The 23,414-nt window shown below is 40.2% G+C and overlaps 1 protein-coding gene and 1 non-coding gene across 3 annotated transcripts in view; both read left to right on the top strand.

Moving 5' to 3' along the window:
- The window catches only part of ARFGEF2 (ADP ribosylation factor guanine nucleotide exchange factor 2), a 100,879-nt gene extending 78,497 nt beyond the window's left edge, over positions 1–22,382 (top strand). The window contains exons 28-39 of one of the 2 annotated variants that reach the window (XM_061209714.1): positions 550–710; positions 2,407–2,537; positions 2,688–2,817; positions 5,902–6,037; positions 6,861–6,999; positions 7,108–7,162; positions 8,344–8,458; positions 11,386–11,516; positions 14,880–15,048; positions 16,680–16,818; positions 18,701–18,818; positions 19,374–22,382. In XM_061209714.1, the coding sequence (XP_061065697.1) occupies positions 550–710; positions 2,407–2,537; positions 2,688–2,817; positions 5,902–6,037; positions 6,861–6,999; positions 7,108–7,162; positions 8,344–8,458; positions 11,386–11,516; positions 14,880–15,048; positions 16,680–16,818; positions 18,701–18,818; positions 19,374–19,550 (1,601 nt within the window). In that variant the 3' untranslated portion in view covers positions 19,551–22,382. Of the gene's footprint in view, positions 1–549; positions 711–2,406; positions 2,538–2,687; positions 2,818–5,901; positions 6,038–6,860; positions 7,000–7,107; positions 7,163–8,343; positions 8,459–11,385; positions 11,517–14,879; positions 15,049–16,679; positions 16,819–18,700; positions 18,819–19,373 lie in introns of those variants that run through there. The other variant, XM_061209715.1, reaches the window with a different exon arrangement.
- On the top strand, positions 15,902–15,974 carry TRNAR-UCU (transfer RNA arginine (anticodon UCU)). The gene has a single exon. It is a non-coding gene; the product is annotated as a tRNA-Arg (tRNA).
- Positions 22,383–23,414: the final 1,032 nt, after the last annotated feature.

The raw sequence follows: 23,414 nt of genomic DNA, 5'->3' as shown, positions 1-23,414 counted from the left end.
ACGGACACCTTGGCATCCTGGTGAAACTTGGTTTTCTCTTGGCTGTCCTCTCTCACTTCCTTAGGGCCACTTCTCAGAAAGGACCTCTTCACAGAGTCCCCCTTCCCTCACCACCAGCCTTTTCTGTCTTCTGTCCCCTTACTCAGCACTTACCCCAGCTGAGATGATCTTACATATCTACAGATTTAGGTGATTATTGTCCATCTTGCCCATTGGAGCAAAGGCAGGAAATTTGGTTACCGCTGTGTACCCAGGGCCCACAACCACGCTTTGCACGTAGTCAGCACTCAACAAATGTTTGTTGAATCAATGACTGTTTAGGCCTTTACATCGTTGCGTGAGCTCAGGAACCAGTGTAGTTTAGCCCAAGCTGTACTCAGTGCATTCATTCCTGAATAATTTAATAAGAAACCCTGTCTTCCAGAGACACTGACATGCTTTCCTTAGATTTTCATAAAAGTAATCATCCCTGGTATACGTATGTGTGTGTGTGTTTAATCCCCATTTCTAAATCCCGGGCTTATAAAAAATGTGCCTTTGTTTCCCCAGCAACCATTTTCCAGCATCATTTCCCTGCAGCCATCGATTCCTTTCAGGATGCTGTGAAGTGCTTATCAGAGTTTGCCTGCAATGCTGCTTTCCCTGACACTAGCATGGAAGCCATCCGGCTCATCCGCTTCTGTGGGAAATACGTCTCCGAGAGGCCTCGGGTACAGTTTTCCTCTCTTCACTCATTTGGTCTGTGAGGGGGGAAAGGAGTTGTAGGCAAAAACCCCTTGCTCCTGGCAAAGACCTTTCCAGCTACTCTTTTAGAAATGCATGTTTCCCCTAAACTAGGTGTTTATTTCAGAATGCTGCCATTACAGGGGTTATACCTTTTATGTTATTTTGTATGTATGAAGTTATTTTATTCACACTGAACTTTTATATGGTATTCTACAGATTGTTTTTGTAGATGATGATAGTTTAGCTATGAATTTTGGCAAAGCTGAAGAAGCAAGACATTTCTATTTGAAAGAAAACAAACCTCTCTTTTAGGAAATGACATTATGCCACTGTGATGTGGTTGAGAAATCACATTTAAAGATGACCTTTTGTTTACTTCCGAAAATGTTTAGGGTTTTTCTGTTACATCTCACCTTTCTAAAGAGGCCTGCTTGGGACTTCCCTGGCGGTCCAGTGGTTGACACTTCACCTTCTAGTACAGTGGGTGCAGGTTCAGTCCCTGGTTGGGGAGCTAAGATCCCACATGCCTCACGGCCAAAAATCCAAAACATAAAACGGAAGCAATATTGTAACAAATTCAATAAAAACTTTAAAAATGGTCCACATCAAAAAAAAAAAACAAACCTTTAAAAAAATAAAAAAATAAAGAGTCCTGTTTGGTTCAGCTGACTGTCTCAAAACACTGAAATTGGGTGGAAATGAACACAACTAAACTGATGGGCTGTATAGATCTCTTCTTAAGCATTCTTTACAGAAGTGTAAACCCCTAAGATGATATGTCTGGTCCCTACAATGGTTCATTAAGATGTGATGATAATGAGAGCCGCTGTTGATTGAGTACTCACTACATGTCAGGCAACATTCTAGGCATTTTGTGTGTGTAGATTTGTTTAATCCCACATCAGACCTACGAGATGGGTAATTATATCCCCATTGTACAGGGGAGTTAACCAAAGCAGAGAGAGAAATTGCCTAATGTTAAATAACCAGGGTTGGTTAAAGAAATTCCATTACCACAGACAATACTACTTCAAGAGTGGTTAAGGAGCAGAGGGCTCAAGATCCCAGAGATAGGGCAGAAAGTAGGGCTTCCTACTTAGACTGTGGAAAGATCGCCAGCTCCCAGCTGCATGACCTTGGGCAGCTTACTTAATCTCTTAGTGCCTCAGTTGACTCATCTGTATAATGGGACCATTATTTCTACCTGCTTCATGGAATTGTTGTGAGAGTTGTTAATCCATGTAATGCACCGTCACAGTTCCTGAGCCATAGCAAGCATTTAGTAAATAGTAGCTGCTGCCGCTATTATTTTAAGTAATACGTGTTACACTAACATTCCAGAAAGACCTAAGATATTGAATCATCCTGGATATTTTGCTATCACCATTTGACCTTTATTGCTTTTCTTAATGTACCACCTCCTGCCCCCAGGACTCTTGTGGTCAGCCCCACTCAACTTATTCTAAAGCCCACTAAGTTCCGAAGGTTCACAGGGGAAAACTGCTCATGTGCCCTTGGAACAGGCTTGTCTCTGTCTCCTCAGGATTTCCCATCAGACCCTTGCTGAATGGGTATTTTCAGGAGAGGAAAATGTGCGGGGCTTTAATCTTCGTGTAGTTCTGTTTCAGTTCCTTCCTTTCACTTGCATAGTCTGTCTCTGAGAGGTGATTCTCACTGTAGGTGCTGCAAGAATACACAAGCGACGACATGAATGTGGCTACTGGTGACAGAGTCTGGGTCCGAGGCTGGTTCCCCATCCTCTTCGAGCTCTCCTGCATCATTAACAGATGCAAGCTAGATGTACGGACAAGGTAAGCGTGACCCAGGGTGGTGCCCCTTCCTTCCGTCACTGAATGAGCCTCTGGCCCCTGCTCCTCCTGGCCCCAGGCTCTCCCACTGTCTTCTCTGCTGTCCTCTTCCCCCACCCATTCCCTCTTCCATGCTGGCTTTCTTTCCTCCAGAGGGCTCACGGTCATGTTCGAAATCATGAAGAGCTATGGCCATACCTTCGAAAAGCACTGGTGGCAGGACCTGTTCAGAATCGTGTTCAGGATTTTTGACAATATGAAACTCCCCGAGCAGCAGTCGGAGGTGGGTGATGAATAAAGCGCTGCCCTGGGGAGATGGGAGAAGAGCCCCTCCAGCCTTTGTCTGCGTCTGGTGTTGCATCGTCATCCACAGCACACGGAAGTCTTAAATACTGAGCCATTTCGGGTCTGTTTTGAAAATGGAAACACCCTTCCTGGCCTTCTTCTACCAGTATCGAGTAGTGCTAAGAAACTCTCCCCATCTGGGGAAGAGTGAGGGGAAATAAATCACCACCGTCTGCCTACTTGGCCCTCGGGCATTGGACTCGCAGGCACCCCACTGGTCCTCTTACTTATTTGCTTCGTATGGACTTCTGAACAGTTGGTAAAATGTGGAACATCTCTCGTCCCTTTAAAAATCCATTAAAAGGATTTTTAATGAGGTTACAGCTGGAGATAATGTTGGCAAATATTAGGCCTTTTTTTTAAAGAATGTTTGATGCATCTAGGAGTCTTTGTTATTTCTCCCCTAGGGACAAGGGGGTCAGGAAAGGATGTTCTATTCCAAGATTTTTAGTTAGGAGTGCAACATTTTTACCTTCTTTTAGGAACAATGTTTCCTCCCTCCCCCTGGTATAAAAGTACCATATGCTTAATAAAGAATATTAGGAATATACAGAAAATTCATAATTTTACCATTCCGAAATTAGACTTAATGCTGTGGCAAACTTCCCTCAGTCTTCTACATGGTTCAGATGTGGTTGAGATTATAGTATACATACAGTTTTCTAATCTTACTTTAAAGTTTTCTTCATTATAAAACAAAAAACAGGAAAACAAAGAAAAAAATTTAAATACCCACAGTTTCAGTCTTCCACTGGTAACCACTGTTACCCCTTCAGATAGTTCTTGTGTGTTTGTATATCTCATACCTTTTTTCTTTTGACAAAAATGGAATCCCACCTCACATACTTTTTAACTTAATACATGAGTATTTTTTCCACAGCTGTAACTTTTCTTCTACAATGTTTTTAAGGACTGCAAAACATTCCTAGTTGTGGATGTTCCATAGTCCATGGAAAATTCTTTGCCGTTTTTCTTTCTTTAAACAGCACTAAAATGAACATTTTTTCCGGCTACACTTGCACTTATTTCTTTATTTGTTTAGGGCAAGTGGCCTGACTGTCAGGTTTGGGGCATACATGTTACTGAGGCTTTTGATATATACTTCTGAGTTGACCAAATACATATGTAGTCATTTACACTGCTGTCGGCAATGCAGGAGAGTTCCTGTTTCTCCACACCCACTCCAGCTCTTCATATTTTAGTTTATTTACTCATCAATTTGATAGACCAAGAGTAAAACATTTAAAAGTTTTTTAACTGCTGGCAAGGTTCTGTTATTTTCCTTCACGTCACTGATCATTACATTTCTTGTTTTACAAATTGCCTTTTCATATCCTTAGCCCATCTATTGACTTATTCATCTTTTTCCTATTGATTTATGAGTTTTTTAGTATAAAAATAATATAACATATCCTTACATAAATTGCAGATGATTTTGCCCACTTGGTTTCTTTCTCGTTTTGGAAAATTTTAGCTTTTAAGTAACCCAATCTATTAGTTTTTTACTTTATAGTTTCCACTTTGGAAATCATGCTTAGCAACCTTTCCCTTTTCCTTAATTTATAAATCTCTCTGTATATTTCCTTTGGTAATTTCATGACATTTTTATTTTTTTTATTTTCAGCTTTCTGAGATATAATTGGCATAAAGCACTGTGTAAGTTTGAGGGGTACAGCAGAATGACTCAATTTACATGTATTGTGAAATGATTACCACAGTCAGTTGAGTTAACATCCATTATCTCATGTAGATAGAAAGGAAAAGAGGAAAATACTTTTCTTCTTCCTGGTGATAAGAACATTTAGGATCTACTCTCCTAGCAACTCTCAGGTATACCATCCGGCAGTGTTAACTGTAGTCATCATGTTATACATTACATCCCCAGGACTTATTTATCTTATTACTGGAAGTTGGACCTTTTAACCCCCTTCATCCAGTTCCCCCATCCCCATCCCGAACCACAAATCTGATCTTTTTTTCTGAGTTTGGTTTTGGGTGCTTTTTGTTTTTTGTTCCTTGGGTTTTATTTTTAGATTTCACATATAAGTGAGATCATACAGTATTTGTCTTTGACTTATTTCACTTAGTGTAATGCCCTCAAGTTTCATCCATGTTATTGCAAATGGCAGGACTTTCTTTTTTATGGCTGAATAGCATTCCATTATGTGTATATATGTCACATTTTCTATATCCGTTCATCTGTTGATGGACACTTAGGTTGTTGCCATGTCTCAGCTATTGTAAATAATGATGCTGCCAACAGGGGGTTGCATATATTTCTTCAACATAGTGTTTTTGTTTCCTTTAGGCATATACCCAGAAGTAGAATTTGCTGGATCATATGGTAGTTCTATTTTTAATTTTTTGAGGAACCTCCATATTGTTTTCCACAGTGGCTGCACCAATTTACATTCCCACCAACAGTGCATAAGGGTTCCCTTTTCTCCACATTCTCCCCAGCATTTGTTATCTCTTGTCTTTTTGATGATGACCATTCTAATAGGCATGAGGTGATATCTCATTGTGGTTTTGATTTGCATTTCTCTGATGATTAGTGATTTTGAGCACCTTGTCTGTTGGCCATTTGTATATCTTCTTTGGAAAAATGTCTGTCTAACATCATTTTTAGTATTTAAATCTTTGGTGTAAGGTGTGAATATTTAGCATAATAAAAATTTTTTGGAAGTATCACTTTGAATGACTGTTAATATTCTGTCATATGGATGTACTCAATTTAATTGCCACATTACTGAGCATTAGTTTATGTCTGTGTTTACAGTATATAAATACCAGTGTTGGTAAACATCTTTATTCATAAACCTTCAGCCACAGATCTTTGATTATTTCTTCAGGGTCCATTACTGGAAGTAGTGTTATCGCATCAGTGGATGTGAACATTTTAAGACAGTTGCTACCTGTTGCTGAATTGCTTTTCAGAACATTTTGCCAATGATATGTGAGAATGCCCATCTCACCGCAGGGAGAGTGGCTTTTAAACATTATCTTTTAATTGTTTTTCCAGAAATCTGAGTGGATGACAACAACTTGCAATCATGCACTTTATGCTATTTGTGACGTATTTACCCAGTTCTATGAAGCTTTGAATGAAGTTCTTCTTTCTGATGTATTTGCACAGTTGCAGTGGTGTGTAAAACAAGGTACTCTTTATGTGGTTAGGCATCATTTTTCTTGACGTAGTCCTTAACGAGAGATTAATTTTTTCAGTATATAAAAGCATGGATGTAATGCCAAGGAGTACAATGTATAATTTAATTGGTGAAAATGTGTATTTTTTAAATTTAATTAGAACATAAAAACAGTCTCTCCAGGTGGGATATAGTAAATTTTATATCTCAAAAGATGTACCTTTGTATATTACTATTCTTTCTACTTTTGTGTATGTTTGAAATTTTCTAAAATAAAATGTTTTTTAACTGTACTGTGAGAATCAAGATCAACAGCTTCATCAATGGACATTTTTTATTTTGAGTACTTACGTGTTTATTTTAGTATGTATTACGAAAAATACCCACCTAGCACATTAGACCTGGATCCCATAGATAAATTTGGCTTAGGACAAGGCTTAATTTAGTTAAGTTTTTCAAAGCGTACTCAGTTTTCAAGTAACTGATAAAACAGTTGATACACAGCAAAAATTGGAAATGTAATGTTTGACAAAGTTTTCAGAAACACTGGTCTAATATTTTCTGTCTTTACCATTTCTCGAACAAGGAGCCAGTTAATTAAGTAGCAAAATGTTGACCTTCTTCCATCCCTAGCAATATAGCATGATAAATAATTCTGCCTCTTTATAGCCTACTTAAACTCTGAAAATTTTACCGTCCGTAGCAATGCTTCGTTAATTAGAAGCCAACAAGCCCAAACAGTTGCATTGTCTCTACCTCACGATAGGAAGCATCAGCAATCAGGTTGGAATCAAAACAGCATTTGAAGTTTAATGATAGATGTTTTATTTTGCAGATAATGAGCAATTGGCTCGATCAGGTACAAATTGCTTAGAAAACTTAGTAATATCCAATGGAGAGAAATTCAGTTCTGACGTCTGGGACAAAACATGCAATTGTATGTTGGATATTTTCAAAACAACCATCCCACATGTGTAAGTGTTAATGTGATTACTGCTGTTTATTTCTACTTTCAGTGGTTATTTTAAAGCTCTGGGTTGCCCTTCACATTGATTGATTTCCTTCTCTTGCATTCCCTTTAGTTTGCTGACATGGAGACCTGTAGGAATGGAGGAAGATCCATCAGAAAAACATTTGGTAGGATTTTTTTTCAGTTGTCTTTTCTCTGATCACATATTATAGTAAAAAATTAAGCAGCCCAAAGGGTTTGTGCTTTTCTGATGGGAAGTGAGTAGAAAAGGTTATAAGAGCTAAACACTGTGTATATTCATTAAAATATTTTTTAGAGAGTACAGAAAAGTATTAAGGAAATAAGTCACTTCACTCAATAAAAACCACAAAACACTTCTAGTTTCTTACTTATGTGACTGAGCACACACAACCCACATGTTTGCAATTTGGGCTCACTTTGTACATGATGTATTACTTAACACCACTGTGGGCATTTTTCCATATTCCTTTTTTTGGGGGGGCCCTCTGCGTGGCATGTGGGAGCTTAATTCCCTGACCAGGGTTTGAACCCACGCCCCCTGCACTGGAAGCGTGGCATCTTTACCACTGGACCCCCAGAGAAGTCCCTCCATATTCTTAAATATTCTCTGAGAACAGCCTCTTCGGTGGCTGCACATTATTGTAATTTATTTAACGAGTTTTCCCTTGTTGGACACTCTTGTCAGTTCTGGTGTTTCACTGTTATAAATATCGCTTTGGTGTCATTATCCTTATTTATTGCCCTCCTACATAAGGAGCACCTTCCTCTCCACCAATGAAATAGTAGTTTTTATGTTTTGTGTAAGGCCCCATAAAAAAGTTCTAATTCAAGTGTCACTTTAAAATACTTTGGTTTACAAGGGGGTTTGTCTAATTAGCTTCTATTTCCAAGTGCCTATAAAGCCGTTAGATTTTAAAAGGCATTTGGGATATAGCAACTTAAAAATGAAGCACATTATATAAACATTCTTTGTTTTTTAACTTTCTGCTGTCAACTTAAAAAAAAAAAAAAAAGCCTAGCTACCGTGCTCGTTTATTTTTGAACTTGAGCTCATTAAAAATTTGTCACACTCATCATGAACTCATAGTATGTGGAGAAATGCCATCTAAGTTGGAATCAGAAAATGTGGAATTTTAATGGGAGGGAGAAGTAATTGAAATTTGTAATCTCTCCCCTGCAGCCTCTGAGAAGCGCTGCATTTATACTTCAAGCTGAGTAGACACAGATTCAAGTTGGGCCAGCAGTGTTAAAATGGGCTCATCTCTGCCCAGGTACTGACTTGTGGGCCGAGAAATGAACGTTGTGCTTCTCTCTGGTTTACTTCTAGGATGTGGATCTGGACCGCCAGTCTTTAAGCAGCATAGATAGAAATGCCTCTGAGAGAGGCCAGAGCCAACTCTCTAACCCGACCGATGACAGCTGGAAAGCTAGACCGTATGCAAGTAAGACCACTTTCTGTATTGTTTTTGTATTTATTTATTTATTTATTTTAAATAGGTAACATGTTTACATGATTCAAATATTCAGAAGGTGCAGAAAGGTAAACAGGATATAAGCCTTTCTTTCACCCCTGGGCCTCAGTCTGCCTGTCCCTTCCCTCGTGGCAGCCAATGTCACCAGTTTCTTATATACCTTTCTAGAGACATTTTGCTCATATGCAAGCAAATGCATATCCACATACACAAGCATACAATATGTATCTATATTTATATATGAATTCTCCACTCCTTTTTACACAAATTATAGAATACTATGCATTATTCTTTTTTCACTTAATATAGCTTATAGATCATTCAAAATCAGTACCTAAAGTGCTTTCACACTCTTTTGTACTATTGTGTACATTGCCCGAGGTTGTAGATGTGCTATTATTTGCTTAATTCGGTTCCTACCTGGACGTTTATGTTATTCCCAGTCTTTTTCTGTTATAAACAATACTGCATTGAATCACCTAATACATGTGTTACTTGTGAGTTTATCTGTTCGGTAAATTCCCAGAAAAAAAGATTGCTAGGTTAAAAGAGAAAGTGTATTTGCTATTTTGATAGATAATTCCACATTGCTGCCTATTAAGGTTGTACCTATTTACGTGATCTCTGGGAATACGTAGGTGATATTTGGTATCTTTTGAGTAGTTTTAATTTGCAGTTTTCTAATTGTGAGTGAAATTGAGCAGTTTTTCATGTGTTTAAGAACAATTTCTATGAGCTATCTATTCATAATCTTTGTTCATTTTGTATTGATTGTTGTCTTTTTATTGGTTTGGGTGGGGGGCTTTTTATGTGTTAGATATCCCTTTTCTGGATATGAGTTTCAAAATACTTTTACTAATTTATCTCTTAATGTTGCTTATGGTGTGTTTCCCTGTCTGTCATTTAAACAAATAGGTTTCACAGTTGCTATCAGCCAGGCACAGTACTGTGTGTCCCATGTGTGTGCTCTCATGTGATCCTTATGGTTGCCCTTTGAGGCGGTACTGTTTTACATTTGAGTGAACTGGGCCTTAGATGACATGACTTGCCAATATGTAGTAGAGTTGGGATTCAGACCCTTTTGGCTGACTGAGAAATTGGAACTTTTCTGGTATTAGTCTGGTCTTCTTAAAGTTGTGGTCCCCATTATTTTTCTTCATAGCAGTTTCAGCCTCTTCTCAACATGCCAGTTTGTAGGTGTTCACACTGACATTAAACTTCTGAAGCAGCACATTAGACAAAGCCCGGTGTGGTCACTGTTATCTTTTGAAGGCACAAAAAATATGGAATGCATTCAGGAGGCGCCATGTTGGAGACTGACGGGCTGCTCCTCTGTGTCTGCAGCATAGCCGGTGTCTCTCCGGTGTCCAGGGAGAGAAGCTGTTTCCTCATCAGCCCCTGATAAAGGGGTTGGCTTGTGTGGGAGGGGCAAGTGGGCATTTCTTTAAATGGAACCACTGAGTGCAGCAAGATGTTTATGCTCTAAGAGATGCCTGGGGCTTGAGACCCCTGCCATTCCTCCAAGGAACCGTGCTTTGTTTCTCCCAGGCTCCCATCTCAGCCTCCCTTCTGGGCATGAGCTCAGTGAATAGAGCAGCAGGCAGAATCTCTTACACCACTTGTATTGTTTTTTTTCTTTTTCTTTTTGGTCCAAGATGGGGTCATTGAATTGGCATAAGTTAAATGTAAATCTGTTGCAATTCCACTGTATACTTTTTCAATTAAAACTAATTCTGGGGACTTCCTGGTGGTCCAGTAGTTAAGACTCTGCCTTTCCACTGCAGGGGCCATGGGTTCAGCCCCTGGTCGGGGAACTAAGATCCCACATGCCCTGCGGTGCGGCCAAAAAAAAAACTAATTCTGCATGGAGAATTTTTCTATGTATATATATAATTTCACAGTCACTTTCAAAAGCTTGAAGATGACCCAACTCCTTGTTCTTATTTAATGTTTATTTAATATTTTCAACATTCTGATTCTTTAACAAGTTGCAAAGGAAGCTCTACTTTTACTGTAGTCAAATCAGCCAACACTTACAAAGTGCCAGACATGGGCTGTCCCTGAGCCCAGGGATTGAGAAGATGAGACGTTAGTCAGAGTCTAATCAGTAGGCAGAAACCACACCAATAATTTGAACAGGGAAAATTCTACATAAAGAATTGTTAAAAAAAAAAATTAAAATTAAAATTTAAAAAAATAAAATAAAATAAATTTTTAAAAATTAAAAAAAAAAAAAGAATTGTTAACTAGTCAAAGAGGGCTAACCACTGAAAGAAGTAGGAGAAGACTCTGAGGGATATGGAAGCAGAAAATGTGGGAAGCAGCTACTACCTCCAGGGCAGACAGAAAGTGATCCAGGAACTAAGAGCTTAAATAAGCCGCACCCTCCTCCCCCCCACACCCCCCCCACACCGCCACCCCTCAAGACTGAGATTCAGCCCTTTGGAGAGTCGGCTACCGCAGGAACCTGTAGCCTCTGTGGATAGAGCACAGTCCAGAGCTGGTCTGCAGGAGTGACCCTTCAGGCAGCAGAAAAACGTGCCAGAGGACACGGGACCTGCATCGCTGACTCCCTCCCCGTCTTCAGGTCTTTGCTCAGGGAGCTCATTTTCAGAGAGAACCTTTCCTGACCAGCTTGTTTAAACTTGCATCCCCACCTTGACACCATCCCTACCATATCCCCATCCCTGCCTGATGTCCTCATCGTTTAACGTACTACATCTTAACTTAAGTAGCTTGTTTACTGTCCGTCTCTGCCACGGGAGCAGGGATTTTTGTCCAGCTTATTCACTGTTATTGCCACAGCATCAAGAACCATGCCTGGCACATAGTCGGAGCTCAGTGAATTCAGTACTGGCTGAATCATTATTAGGGTTAATCTTTATCATCTAATATAGATCAGAAACTGTTTGCCAGCCTCCTCATCAAGTGCGTGGTCCAGTTGGAATTGATACAGACCATTGACAACATCGTGTTCTACCCTGCAACGAGCAAAAAGGAAGATGCAGAGCACATGGTTGCTGCCCAGGTGAGAGTGGCCTGAAGAAGGGCACCTGCGGGGAGGTTGTTCAGATGCAGTGGTGTGCTGGAGCCAGTGAGACTGGCTTGCAAGAGCCCAGCATGCTCATTCCTCCCAGGCCCACGTTCAGTGACAGGGTACTAGTAACTTAAAATTGGCCACGATGGGAGTATTTACACCACTGAAATCACTGAATGCTGAATATCAGGCATTTTCTCCCCCCCGCCCTCACCGAGAGCCCGTTTACCAGCATAGTACTGCTCGGACTCCACCCCCACCTTGGTGCTTCGAAAAAATGTGTTATTAATCGCAGGGACTGTTCCTTATAATTGATATACAGTTTAACCATGAATCACTGAGAGGGAAAATATGTGGATAAAGGTACCAATTTTTCCTTCAGGAAGTGCACTTTTTTGTTTTCTGTGTGCAACCTTTTATAGACACGGTTTGCTTGGAAACAGAATTTGGTGTCCAAAAGTTGGACAGTAACCTTTACACCGTGGGCTGTAAACTTAAGTGCTTCAGGGGCTGGGAGATGCTGTGAGTGTGGGCGGCAGGCTGGGCGGGACAGTGGGAACCACCGAGCTTGAGGCCCGCCGGAGCCCAGCCACCTCCAGCTCCGGGGGCAAGTTGCTGTCAGGTGGGTCAAGCTGGGATGGTCTTCCAGTTTTTCAAGAGGAGTCAGAAATCAAGATTTTTCTCATATAGGACATCTCTTGTTTATTAAATACTATAATTATTGATCAACAAAATACATCTGTTGGCCAGATCCAGCACAAAGGCTGTCCTTTTTTGGTTTTTGGTTTTATTTTTTAAGTATACAATTCAGTGGCTTTAGTATATTCACAGAGTTGTGCAAATATCCCCACTGTCTAATTCCAGAATATTTTTTTAACATCTTTATTGGCGTGTAATTGCTTTACAGTGGTGTGTTAGTTTCTGCTGTATAACAAAGTGAATCAGCTATACGTATACATATATCCCCATATCCCCTCCCTCTTGCGTCTCCCTCCCACCCTCCCTATCCCACCCCTCTAGGTGGTCACAAAGCACCCAGCTGATCTCCCTGTGCTATGCGGCTGTTTCCCACTAGCTATCTATTTTACATTTGGTAATGTATATATGTCAATGCCACTCTCTCACTTCATCTCAGCTTACCCTTCCCCCTCCCCATGTCCTCAAGTCCATTCTCTACGTCTGCGCCAGAATATTTTTATCACTGCAAAAGGGAACTCCCTAACCATCAGTGTCACTCCCCACTCCCTCCTTGCCCCAGCCCTCAGCAACCATTAATCTATTTTCTGTCTCTATGGATTTGTCTGATTCCGGATATTTCATGTTACTGGAATCATATAATATGTGAGCTTTTGTGCCTGGCCTCTTTCACTTAGCATAATGTTTTCCAGATTCATCCGTATTGTGGCATGTATCAGTACTTCATTTTTATATATGGCTGAATAATATTCCATTGTATGGCTGTACCACATTTTGTTTATCCATTCATCAGTTGATGGACATTTAGGTTGTGTCCATTGTCTGGCTATTATGAATAACGCTGCAGTGAACATTTTTATACAAATTTTAATGTGCACATGTTTTTAATTTTCTTGAGTATATACCTAGGAGTGGAATTGCTGGGTCATATGGTAACTCAGTGTTTACCTTTTTGAGGAATTGCCAGACTGTTTTCCAAAGCAGCTAGACTATTTTACGTTCCCACCAGCAATGTATGAAGGTTCCAGTTTCTTCACATCCTCACCAATGGTTGTTACTGTCTTTTTTTTTTTTTCATTATTATAACCATCCCAGTGTGTGTGAAGTAGTATCTCTTTGTGGTTTTGATTTCCATTTCCCTAATAACTAATGATGTAGAGCATCTTTTGTGCTTGTTGGCCATTTGTGTATCTTTGGAGAAATGTCTATTCAAATCCTTTGCCCAGTTTTAAGTTGGGTTATTTATCTTTTTATCATTGAATTGTAAGAGTTTTTATATATCCTAGTTATTAGTCTCTTATCAGATAGATGTATGATTTGCACCTGTTTTCTCCCATTTTGTACATTGTCTTTTCAATTTCTTGATGGTGTCCTTTGAAGCACAAAAGTTTTTAATTTTGATGAAGTCCAAGTTACTATTTTTTCTTTAGTTACTTGTACTTTTAAAGTTATTTCTAAGAAAGCATTGCCTAATTCAAGGTCACAAAGATTTAGGCCTACATTTTCTTTTAAGAGTTTCATAATTTTAGCTCTTACATTTAGGTCTTTGATCCATTTTTGAGTTTATTATTGTATATGATGGGAGATAGGGGGTCTGCCTTCATTCTTTTGCATGTAGATGTTTAATTATCCCAGCACCATTTGATGTAAAGACTATTTTTTCCCCATTGAATTGTTCTGATAGCCATGTTGGAAATCTCTTGACCGTAAATATGAGGATTTATTTCTGGATTCTCAGTTCTGTTCCATTGATCTATATGTCTATCTTTATGCCAGTACCACACTGTCTTGATTACTGTAGTTTTTTAGTAAGTTTTGAAATAGGGAAGTATGAGTCTTCCAACTTTGTGCTTCTTTTTTCGAGACTATTTTGGCTATTCCATGTCATTTACATCTCCATATGAATTTTAGGATCAGCTTGTCAATTCCTGCAAAGATGTCAGTTGGAATTTTGATAAGGATTACATTGAATTTATAGATCAATTTGGGGAGTATTGCAAACTCTGCCCTTTTGTAACCTCTGGCTTCTAGGGAGGGTTGTGGTCCATTCCTAGAGGGCTCAACAAATATAAAATCCTTAATTATGTCTAATAATCCCTAATTATTTTAGGCAACATGTTCAATAAAAATTTCTAGCATTCCATACCTATTTCTATGGTTTTTCCCTTCACATTTGAAAACACAGTTGTCAATCTTATTAAAGTTCATTAATCACCTGATGAGGCTAAAGATGCCACTTGGGCTTTGCTTAACAATTTCTTTCTTTTCAGTGAGTATGTTTTGAGACTCACACCTTCTATCACATGCACTACAGTTTGATTTTCTCATTTTCCAATTTCTTTATAAAATAAAAAGAGGACAGTGCAATCCTGTAGTGAAATAATTGGAGAAGTACACACTCCTGTTCATGCAATGAAGGCAGTACTGACAAAACTGAAACTCTGGCCAGCAAAGCCTGCCATCATGCAAGAGCTCAGCATATTCTTTCACCAGCCAATGAGCAGAGTCTAAATGGAAAACATTTCAGGGTACTGAGGAATGAAGTGTACCTTATAGGGAGGAGGACTTCTGGAGAGTTATGATGATCTCTGTCTGATACCACAGTGTCCAAAACCATTCCATCTTCTTTACTTAGCTCTCTTATCCTCCCCTCTCTAGCAAGACACGCTGGATGCAGATATCCATATAGAGACAGAGGACCAGGGCATGTATAAGTGCATGTCTTCCCAGCACCTCTTCAAGCTCTTAGACTGCTTGCAGGAGTCCCATTCATTCTCAAAGGCCTTCAACTCCAATTACGAGCAACGGACTGTCCTGTGGCGAGCAGGTAAGGGAGGAAGCACAGCAGATGCAACAGGTGGTCACACTGGTCACCATCCTAAAACATTAAAGCCTTTGGAAAATTCCTGGCATGGTACACACAGCTGGAATAACTTACCAGATATTTCATGCTTGAGGGAGAGAGAAGGGAAATTTCATCCTAGTACCAGGAATATTGTCTGGCACATGGGAGACTCTCAGTAAGTATTTGATGGAAAAATGAATTGGTAGAGTTTAATTGATCTAGCAAGGGCAAGAAATTTTACATTAGGTTAAGATTGTACAGTTAGGGACTTCCCTGGTGGTCCAGTGGCTAAGACTCCACACTCCCAATGCAGGGGGCCCGGGTTCGATCCCTGGTTGGGGAACTAGATCCCGCATGCATGCTGCAACTAAGAGTCTGCATGCCACAACTAAGAAGCCCGCATGCCACAACTAAAAGATTCCACATGCCTCAACTAAGACGTAGCACAGCCTAAATAAATAAATAAATGTAAAGTTAAGTATGATGATATAAAAAGTGTGGTCATCTAGGAGCAACAAAAGCATTCGTACATTTTTTTGAGGCTTTTAGGGGTTTTCTCTCCCACGTGTACAAATAAATATATAAGTCCCAGAAGTGAGTGATATGTGTGTGCGTGTAGACACACATATATGTGCAGGGGTGATGGTAGGAGTCTCATTTTATGAACTGTGTACAAAAGTGATACTTTAATAATTCTTGTACTGTTACCATTACTTGAATTTTCCACCAAAATGCCTATTTTAATCCATAATTTTAAAATGTCATTTTTCTCTATAGCTTTAAACTATCTAGGTATTTTATGTCTTTGCCTGTAATAAGATTTTGCTTAGGGACTTCCCTGGTGGTCCAGTGGTTAGGACTCTGCACTTCTACTGCAGGGGGCACAGGTTTGATCCCTGGTCGGGGAACTAAGATCCCACATGCTACGTGGCGCGGCCAAAAAAAAAAAAAAAAGATTTTGCTTATAAGAGTGGTTTACACATCTCTGTGGCTGATTGGTATTGCTTTGTTTAAGAAAACGTGTTCTTCAGGGATGAGATACAAAGTAAAGGATACTTATGGAAGATTGTTCTGGCAGGTGTGTGTGGGATGGATTGGCAGAGGGAGAAGGGATGACAGAGACGCACTGAGGAGCTATTTCAGGAACTGCTGTGAAGTTTTCATCTAGGGCAGTGGTCCTTATTTTCAAATGATAAAATGCTCTAATGGAGGGTCTAATTTGGAAGGCTAGAAAAATAAAATAATTATCATGTTGGTTCTCAAAAAAAAACCAGAAAAAAAGTGTCCTTATACGTGGTTTGTGAAAAAAATCTAGCAAGTCAGAGACATGCTAGAATTCTTAAGCGCTGTTACGCTTGAGAAGATGAAATGAATGGCTTCACCAGCCAGTGAGCAGAGTCTGAATGGAGAACAGCTCAGGGTGTTGAGGAACAAAGTGTACCTTGTAGGGAGGATGAGATGTCAGGGCTGTCTTGTCTGGTATCACAATTGAGCCGTATTAAAAATGTGAGATCTTTGAGTATTTCCTAAAGTAACTCAGTTAGTTTCCCACGTGATTTCTCAGCATTACCCTGGAAGTGTGCACTATTTATATGACTATTTCTGATCTCTAGGTTTTAAGGGCAAGTCTAAACCCAACCTTCTAAAACAAGAAACCAGCAGCCTGGCCTGTTGTTTGAGGATCCTGTTTCGAATGTATGTCGATGAGAACCGCAGGGACTCCTGGGAAGAAATACAGCAGCGACTTTTAACGTAAGAAGAATGATTTCTGATTAAATTTCTTACCTGTAATACACAGATGCTTCATAACAATACTATGATTTGAAAAGAGTAGGAGAAAAATACCTATATGCTGACACCCTCACCAACTGTTTTCCTTTTTGTTTTTTCATCCTATCTGGTTCTTCTATTTCACTTTTCTTAATGCCCTGAGGAGGGCAGGGCCTCATTTCTTCCATTCAACATTGCTTAAAGCACAGAAACATAGGCAGGGAAAAGTGCCCTGAGCTCAGAGTCATCCAGCCTGGATTGAAGTCCTGACTGCGTCCTCTTTAGAGCACTGTCAGCTCTAACATCCCACCATTCCTTCTTCCCAAGAGGAACATATTAGAATCGTGTGGGTACCAGGATGTACTTACTTTGTGTGGAAATGCAGCAGTGGGCCGGCAGTGGATGGCATTGAGAGAGCCCCCTGCAAAGAACCAGATCTTTGCCACCCAGTTTCTTGGGCAACTGTGAGCAAGATGCTGTGTCTAAGCCTCCTTTCGCTCCTTTAAGATTTGAAAACATTAACATGCAGTGCTGGCAAACACGAGATAAAGACACTCACTCTCCGATTTCTGGAAATCAGGGAGCATTATATATATATCAAGAGCCTTAAAGTATTCAATCTCTTTCTTTGACTCAGTAATCCACTGTTAGGGAATCAGGATTCCCACACAGAACATTCATTGCAGACTTACTTATAAAGAGAAAAAACTTAAAGCAGCTCGACTGTGGAATGGATAACTACATTGTGGTACATCCTATGAAAGAATATTATGCAGCCTTTAAAAATGAAGTTTTGGGGAGTTCCCTGGTGGCCTAGTGGTTAGGATTCCGGGCTTTCACTGCCGTGGCCCGGGGTTCAATCCCTGGTCAGGGAATTGAGATCCCACAGGCCGCACGGCGTGGCCCAAAAAAAATAAAAATTTTTTTAAAATGAAGTTTTTTAAAAATAATTTTCCTTGATGTGGGAACATGCTCATAATACAAGTTTCACCACAAAAAAGCAGGATGTAAAACCATATATACTTGTGATTTTTCAGTAATGTTTTTTAAAAATCACAGACAAAAAAACTGGAATATTTCCTATTCCAGAATATTGTTATGTGTCTCTTAGGATGACGGAATTATGGGAATTTTTTTCTCTTCTATAATTTTTTGCACTTTTCAGTCGTCTTGCAGGGACAATATATGACATCATAAGCTGAGAAATGCATTAATTAAAGAGGACATCAGCAGCTCATTTCAATTTACATCAGGCCCAAAAGAGAACTACCGACATAGTCTCATAAAGTTTCTCTAAAGGAGATACATAAATGTTTTTAGCACAACATGTTTTAAAAATAGCCGTTGTGTGCGATGTGGGAAAAGAAAGGCAGTTCATGGTTAACTGTGAGTAACAGGCTCTCGTGCTGATTGTGCTGCAAACCCTGATTGAGCCCCAGCCACGTGCCAGGCCTGCGCTGGGCTAACGTTTAATGTACCTGCTTCATTTCATCTTCACAGCAGCCCCTTGAGTTTGGTACAGTTATTTATTCCCATTTTACAGCTGAGCAAACTGAGGCTCAGGGATTCGTTCAAGATGGCACAGCCAGAGCAGGTGTTCATTAAATACTCATTGCAAGAATAAAGAGTTCTTGGGACTTCCCTGACGGTCCAGTGGTTAAGACTCCATGCTTCCAGCGCAGGGGCCGTGGGTTCAGTCCCTGGTTGGGGAACTAAGATCCCACACGCTGCACAGCGCAGCCAAAAGATTTTTTAAAAATAAATGAATAATAAAAGAATAAAGAGTTCTTCACTCCAGTGGAAAGTGAGATGTTCCTCTTTTATTTGACATGCGCCCCCCCCACCCCCCCTCTGATTCTTCTAGTGTGTGCAGCGACGCGCTGGCCTATTTCATCACGGTGAACTCTGAAAGCCATCGGGAGGCCTGGACAAGTCTCCTGTTGTTACTTCTAACAAAAACCCTCAAAATAAATGATGAAAAGGTATAAACAAGTAATGTCTCCACTGGGATTTGGGTTGGCTTTTCATTGAGACTTTGAAGTAACTACTTTCCTCATTCCTCCAAGGATGGTTACATAACTAGCACCATTCTAGATGCATCGGAGAGAAGTTAATTAATTATGAACAATGGGTGCCCGGGGTTATTGGGGCTTTTTCTCTCAAAGAGCCCCAGCGGAGAAAGGCTGAAGTTGAAGCCAGGCAGTTTGCTGTTAAACAGCTATCGTGATTTTCAGTGTGGCTTTGTTGGAAGAGAGGGTTGAGATTGTGAAACACTGGTTTAGAATTGGAAACTTGATTTACTAAAATGAAAGTTGACTTTGGTAGCAAGGCTGTCCCCAAATAGTTTGTGTTAGGAGTTAAATATAATTAAAAGAAGTTTTAATTTGCAAATTTTTTGCACCTACTTTATGGTAGCCAGGAAAAACACCAATATCATTTGCAAGAAGTTCCAGGGTGAGATGAATACTTTTGAAAAACTAGTGCCAAAAAATAGTTCCATGTCTAATTTTCTCTCTCTCTGTTTCTCCCACCTCAAGTTTAAAGCACATGCTGCGATGTACTACCCCTACTTGTGTGAAATTATGCAGTTTGACCTGATTCCTGAGCTCCGAGCAGTTCTGCGGAAGTTCTTCCTAAGGATAGGTGTTGTGTATAAGATATGGATTCCAGAAGAGCCATCCCAGGTACCAGGGACCCCGTCACCAATATGGTAGCCCTGGCCCCTCCGGGCCACTGCTGCAGCTCTGCAGCCCTGTCACCAGGCCGCCTCTGCCTGGCACATCTCGGGAAGGGTCAGACCGTAGAAAGTCGGCATCCTGGAGCTCAGAATGGCCTGGATAAAGACGGTTCCGTCAGTCCCCGACTGAGGCGTTGTGCTATTTCCCTAAACTGTTGCGCACCCAGTTAACACAGTAGGTGGGGAGTCAGTCTCATCTCTGTCATTCCACTTTACCGATTGAACTGCCTGTCACATCTGTCATTGCACTTGCCGTCATTCTCAAGCAAAGTCCCACGATTGGCTGTAGATGTTCTGTCAGAGGAAGTCGCTCTCCTTGATGATACTGAACATAGCTGTATAGGTTCGTGATTATTAGAGAGTATGTTAATAAAATTTCTTGTAACGGCTAAGTGCCACCTAAAATATGCTGGGATCTTTTGTTGTTTGAGTGTGCTAGAGAAGTTTGAGTGTTTTTGTCAGTTGTGAGTCAGCTGTAGTTACATTAGTTTGGGGAAAGGTAGGGGGAAAAGGGTTGGGGTTTTTTGGGGGCTTTTTTTTCTGTTTCGTTTGTTAACGTCTGGGTGATTTTTAAAGCATTTGACAAAAAAGATATTACTGAGGATTTGATTGAAGGCAGAGTTTAGTAATTAAGTTAGAATTAAGAGCTTGCAAGGTTTAAAAAACAAATGTAGTGCCTCCTGGCTCTCCCTGTTTTAGTAACTGGGGGAGAAAAAGTCTATAGGAAAAAGTCAACAATTGAATGAAGATGATTAGTCTTCATTGAAGTAAGTATTTGTGGAGGAGTATTAAAATTTCCAGAATACATTGTCCATCTAATCTATGAAGCAGTAACAAAAGTGAAGTAGTAATTTAAGAGAATTAATTCATATCTGAGTAGCCCTTTTCTTTGTACCTCGGGATAGTGAGTGTGCCAGCGGTTAGTGTCCCTGCTTGGGCACCGTCCCCACGCAAGGTCCCTCCAGAGAGAGGGGCTGGGGGCTCTGCGTGAGAAGGGTGGCTCCTGTGAGCCTCCCCCAGCCACGTGTCATGGGTTGAACCCGAGCAGACCTGTGCTGTTGTGGGCCAGCACAGCTGACCGTGACCTTGGCAGGAGGTGGCCTGCGTTCAGTGCTTCCGTTAATTTGAACCAAGGAGCTGAGTTCTTTGGAAGGGTTACATTCTGGGGTCCCTATCGCGTGAATGACGGTGCAATAGTCTCAGCTGCAGTAGAACTGAATTCTGGTGCAGCTTGTGTGGAAGCCGGCGGTCTAGGAATACAGCCCGAGGCCTGCAAGCAGTAGACGTGGGAGCTGAATTTTACTCTGAGTCAGTGAGAAAGAACACAGGCTTCATCTCTGCCCTCTCGTCCCCTGCTCACCGAGAGCAGCACTCGGCGTTAGAAGCGTCGCAGGGTTATTAAGACATGGAGACTGCTCCCTGCGCCCTGTAGTCCTGTAAATTGGGTTGTGTTGCTGTCAACTCTGGTGCCTTAGAAGTTAGTAAGTTGGGAACCTATCTAAACAATTGGATAGTTTTTCTTTATAGAGAAGGATTTCTGGTGCTTTTGTTTACTAAGAGACTGATTTCTTACATTTTTTGTGTTCTAACAGCCTTGAGCAATGTGTGGTTTTGGCCAGCAGTACTCTGTCTACTTTCTTCTTTCCTCAAAAGTGTTTTAATTTCTCTACCAAAGAAAAAAAAGAGCAGGTTTAGGTTTTTACGTTATTTACATACATGAGAGAAGAGGGGCTACGGAATTTAGCAGGAAAGGACCTGCTAAATATTTTACCGTGAATGGAAAATGTCAGCACGTCTGACGTCCTGGTCCTGGAATCCGTTCCGTCTTTACGCTGCAGCATGGACCCCACATGCTGAGACGTCCTCGCTGGTACTGTGGTGGTCACAGCCTCCGCCAGTCAGCCGTCTCCATTAACATTTGCACTAAAGGTATAAATGGGGAGCATGCGGGTTTGTTCATACTTACATTTTCTGTCCAGCTGAGTCCCTAGGTGGAGATTCTTCCTTTCCTTCTGAGGTTCTCATGTGACATTTTCTTCACTGAATGTGACTGCAAGACTTCGCCCACGTGTTCCTGCCTTCTCTTTCATTTTTGCCCCCTCTCGCAGAGTAGGAAATGTGTAAGTGCGTTTTGTCACTTGCCGAAACATTCAGGTTTGAATTTCTTTTCAGCTGTGTTTTTTAAAAGATTCGATATTCTGAATAAGGCATTTGAATTGTACCAGCGTGGACCTTTTAGAAACTGGATGTAAAACCATTTAGGGTGACTCTTCTTGTCGGTGGACCGTGACGTCCAGAGGAGATCCCTCACTCCCAATGGTAAAGCCACTCAGCCCAGGTTCTCTTTTGTGACGGATCTGTTCTAGCGCACGGTGAACGTGGCTTGTGCCACTCACACACCAGTGAAAGGGGGGTGTGTGACCCTGCAGCACCGGGCCAGTGGCCATTCATTCACAGGGTTATGGAGAAGAGCGACACATTTCCAAGGCCTTATTTCTTTCTCAGCATGCTTTAAGTGTTGATTTTTTGTGCTGAGTCTCTGGAGAAGTTTTTGTTTGTTACAGGACTGCTGCTTTGAGCAGTTTTGTTTTTCTTCATTGTCCTTTAGGGAGATCACCAGCTTTGGCATCTTAACAACAAACGGTGGATGGGAAATTTTATTTCTAGTATGCATCTTTAGAGTCAAATACACCTTTTCCCTGTTACTCCTCACGTACAAGCAAAGAACATACCTAATGGGAATTGTATAATAATATCTGGAAACAACAGTTTCCTCTGAGAGGTGACTTTTGTACAAAATGCAAAAAAAAAAAAAAAAAAAAAAAAAACCCTAAACTTTCTCGTCATTCTTTTGTGATTATGGCTATACATTTAGTAGTCTTTATAGTTATTGAAGGAACCTGCTGACAAATGCAAGTATGGCCATCTCATTCAGACGTTTGTTGTTATGATGCAAATGGGTATTGGTTTAAATAGAAGCTGGATCCTTAATACTGCATTTTCTGAATTCTGTTTTAGTATTTGTGTTAAAGTAGACATAGCTTGAACTCATGTGAAATCTTGGAGTTTTGCTATCGGCAGCTTTGTAGTTTGGGAAACAAAGAAACCAAAGCCGAGTATTTAAAAGAATGACTATATATGGAAATCCTTGCTCTCAAAAAAAGACACTCATCAAAAGTGTAGTTTTTCTCAGTGTTCTAATTTTTAAAAAAATTTATCTGCATATTTGCATCAAATATTTCTTTATGTGCAAATGTATGTTTTACCTCCTTAAAAATGCCTAAAAGTTAGTTAATAGCTACTTTCGTTTAATCTATACACGATGATTAAGTGCATTTAATATTGGTAATTTAATGAAAAGCATTCCTTGCCCAGTGGATGTATACATTTTTGAAAGAATAAGCAGAATTATATAATATGAAATGCTATGTAAAGTTTTCTATGTAAAAATATTATGTATAATACTGTTAAAATAAATATCCCATGCTTTAATCAGGTGGTAAATCAATAAAGTTTTAAAAAGTAAAGCTGCTTTTAATGTAGTAATTAATGTATATCAAGCCATTATGTATATCAAACTTGATAATGTATATCAAGTTTTGGGTTAGTTTGTTCTTGTGGCAGGTATTGGTGGTAAAATTTGGCCTTTATGTTTAACTATTATAATTATTAATGGGAGAATATTAATTGTGGGTTTAAATTTTTTTAAGTAAAATTCCCTTCATTCACTTTCCTCCCCCCTGTGAAAGGGAAGAATATCCAGTTATGAGGTCATGAGAAGATTCTTATTTATCTCATTAATTAGTTTGACCAGTGGGTTAGTTCCCAAGAAAGACAGACA

This window comes from Eubalaena glacialis, chromosome 13 (genome assembly GCF_028564815.1).
Source record: "Eubalaena glacialis isolate mEubGla1 chromosome 13, mEubGla1.1.hap2.+ XY, whole genome shotgun sequence".
Taxonomy (NCBI): Eukaryota; Metazoa; Chordata; class Mammalia; order Artiodactyla; family Balaenidae; genus Eubalaena; species Eubalaena glacialis.
The sequence above is the reverse complement of the archived record's forward strand: the minus strand, read 5'-3'. Positions and strand labels throughout refer to the sequence as shown.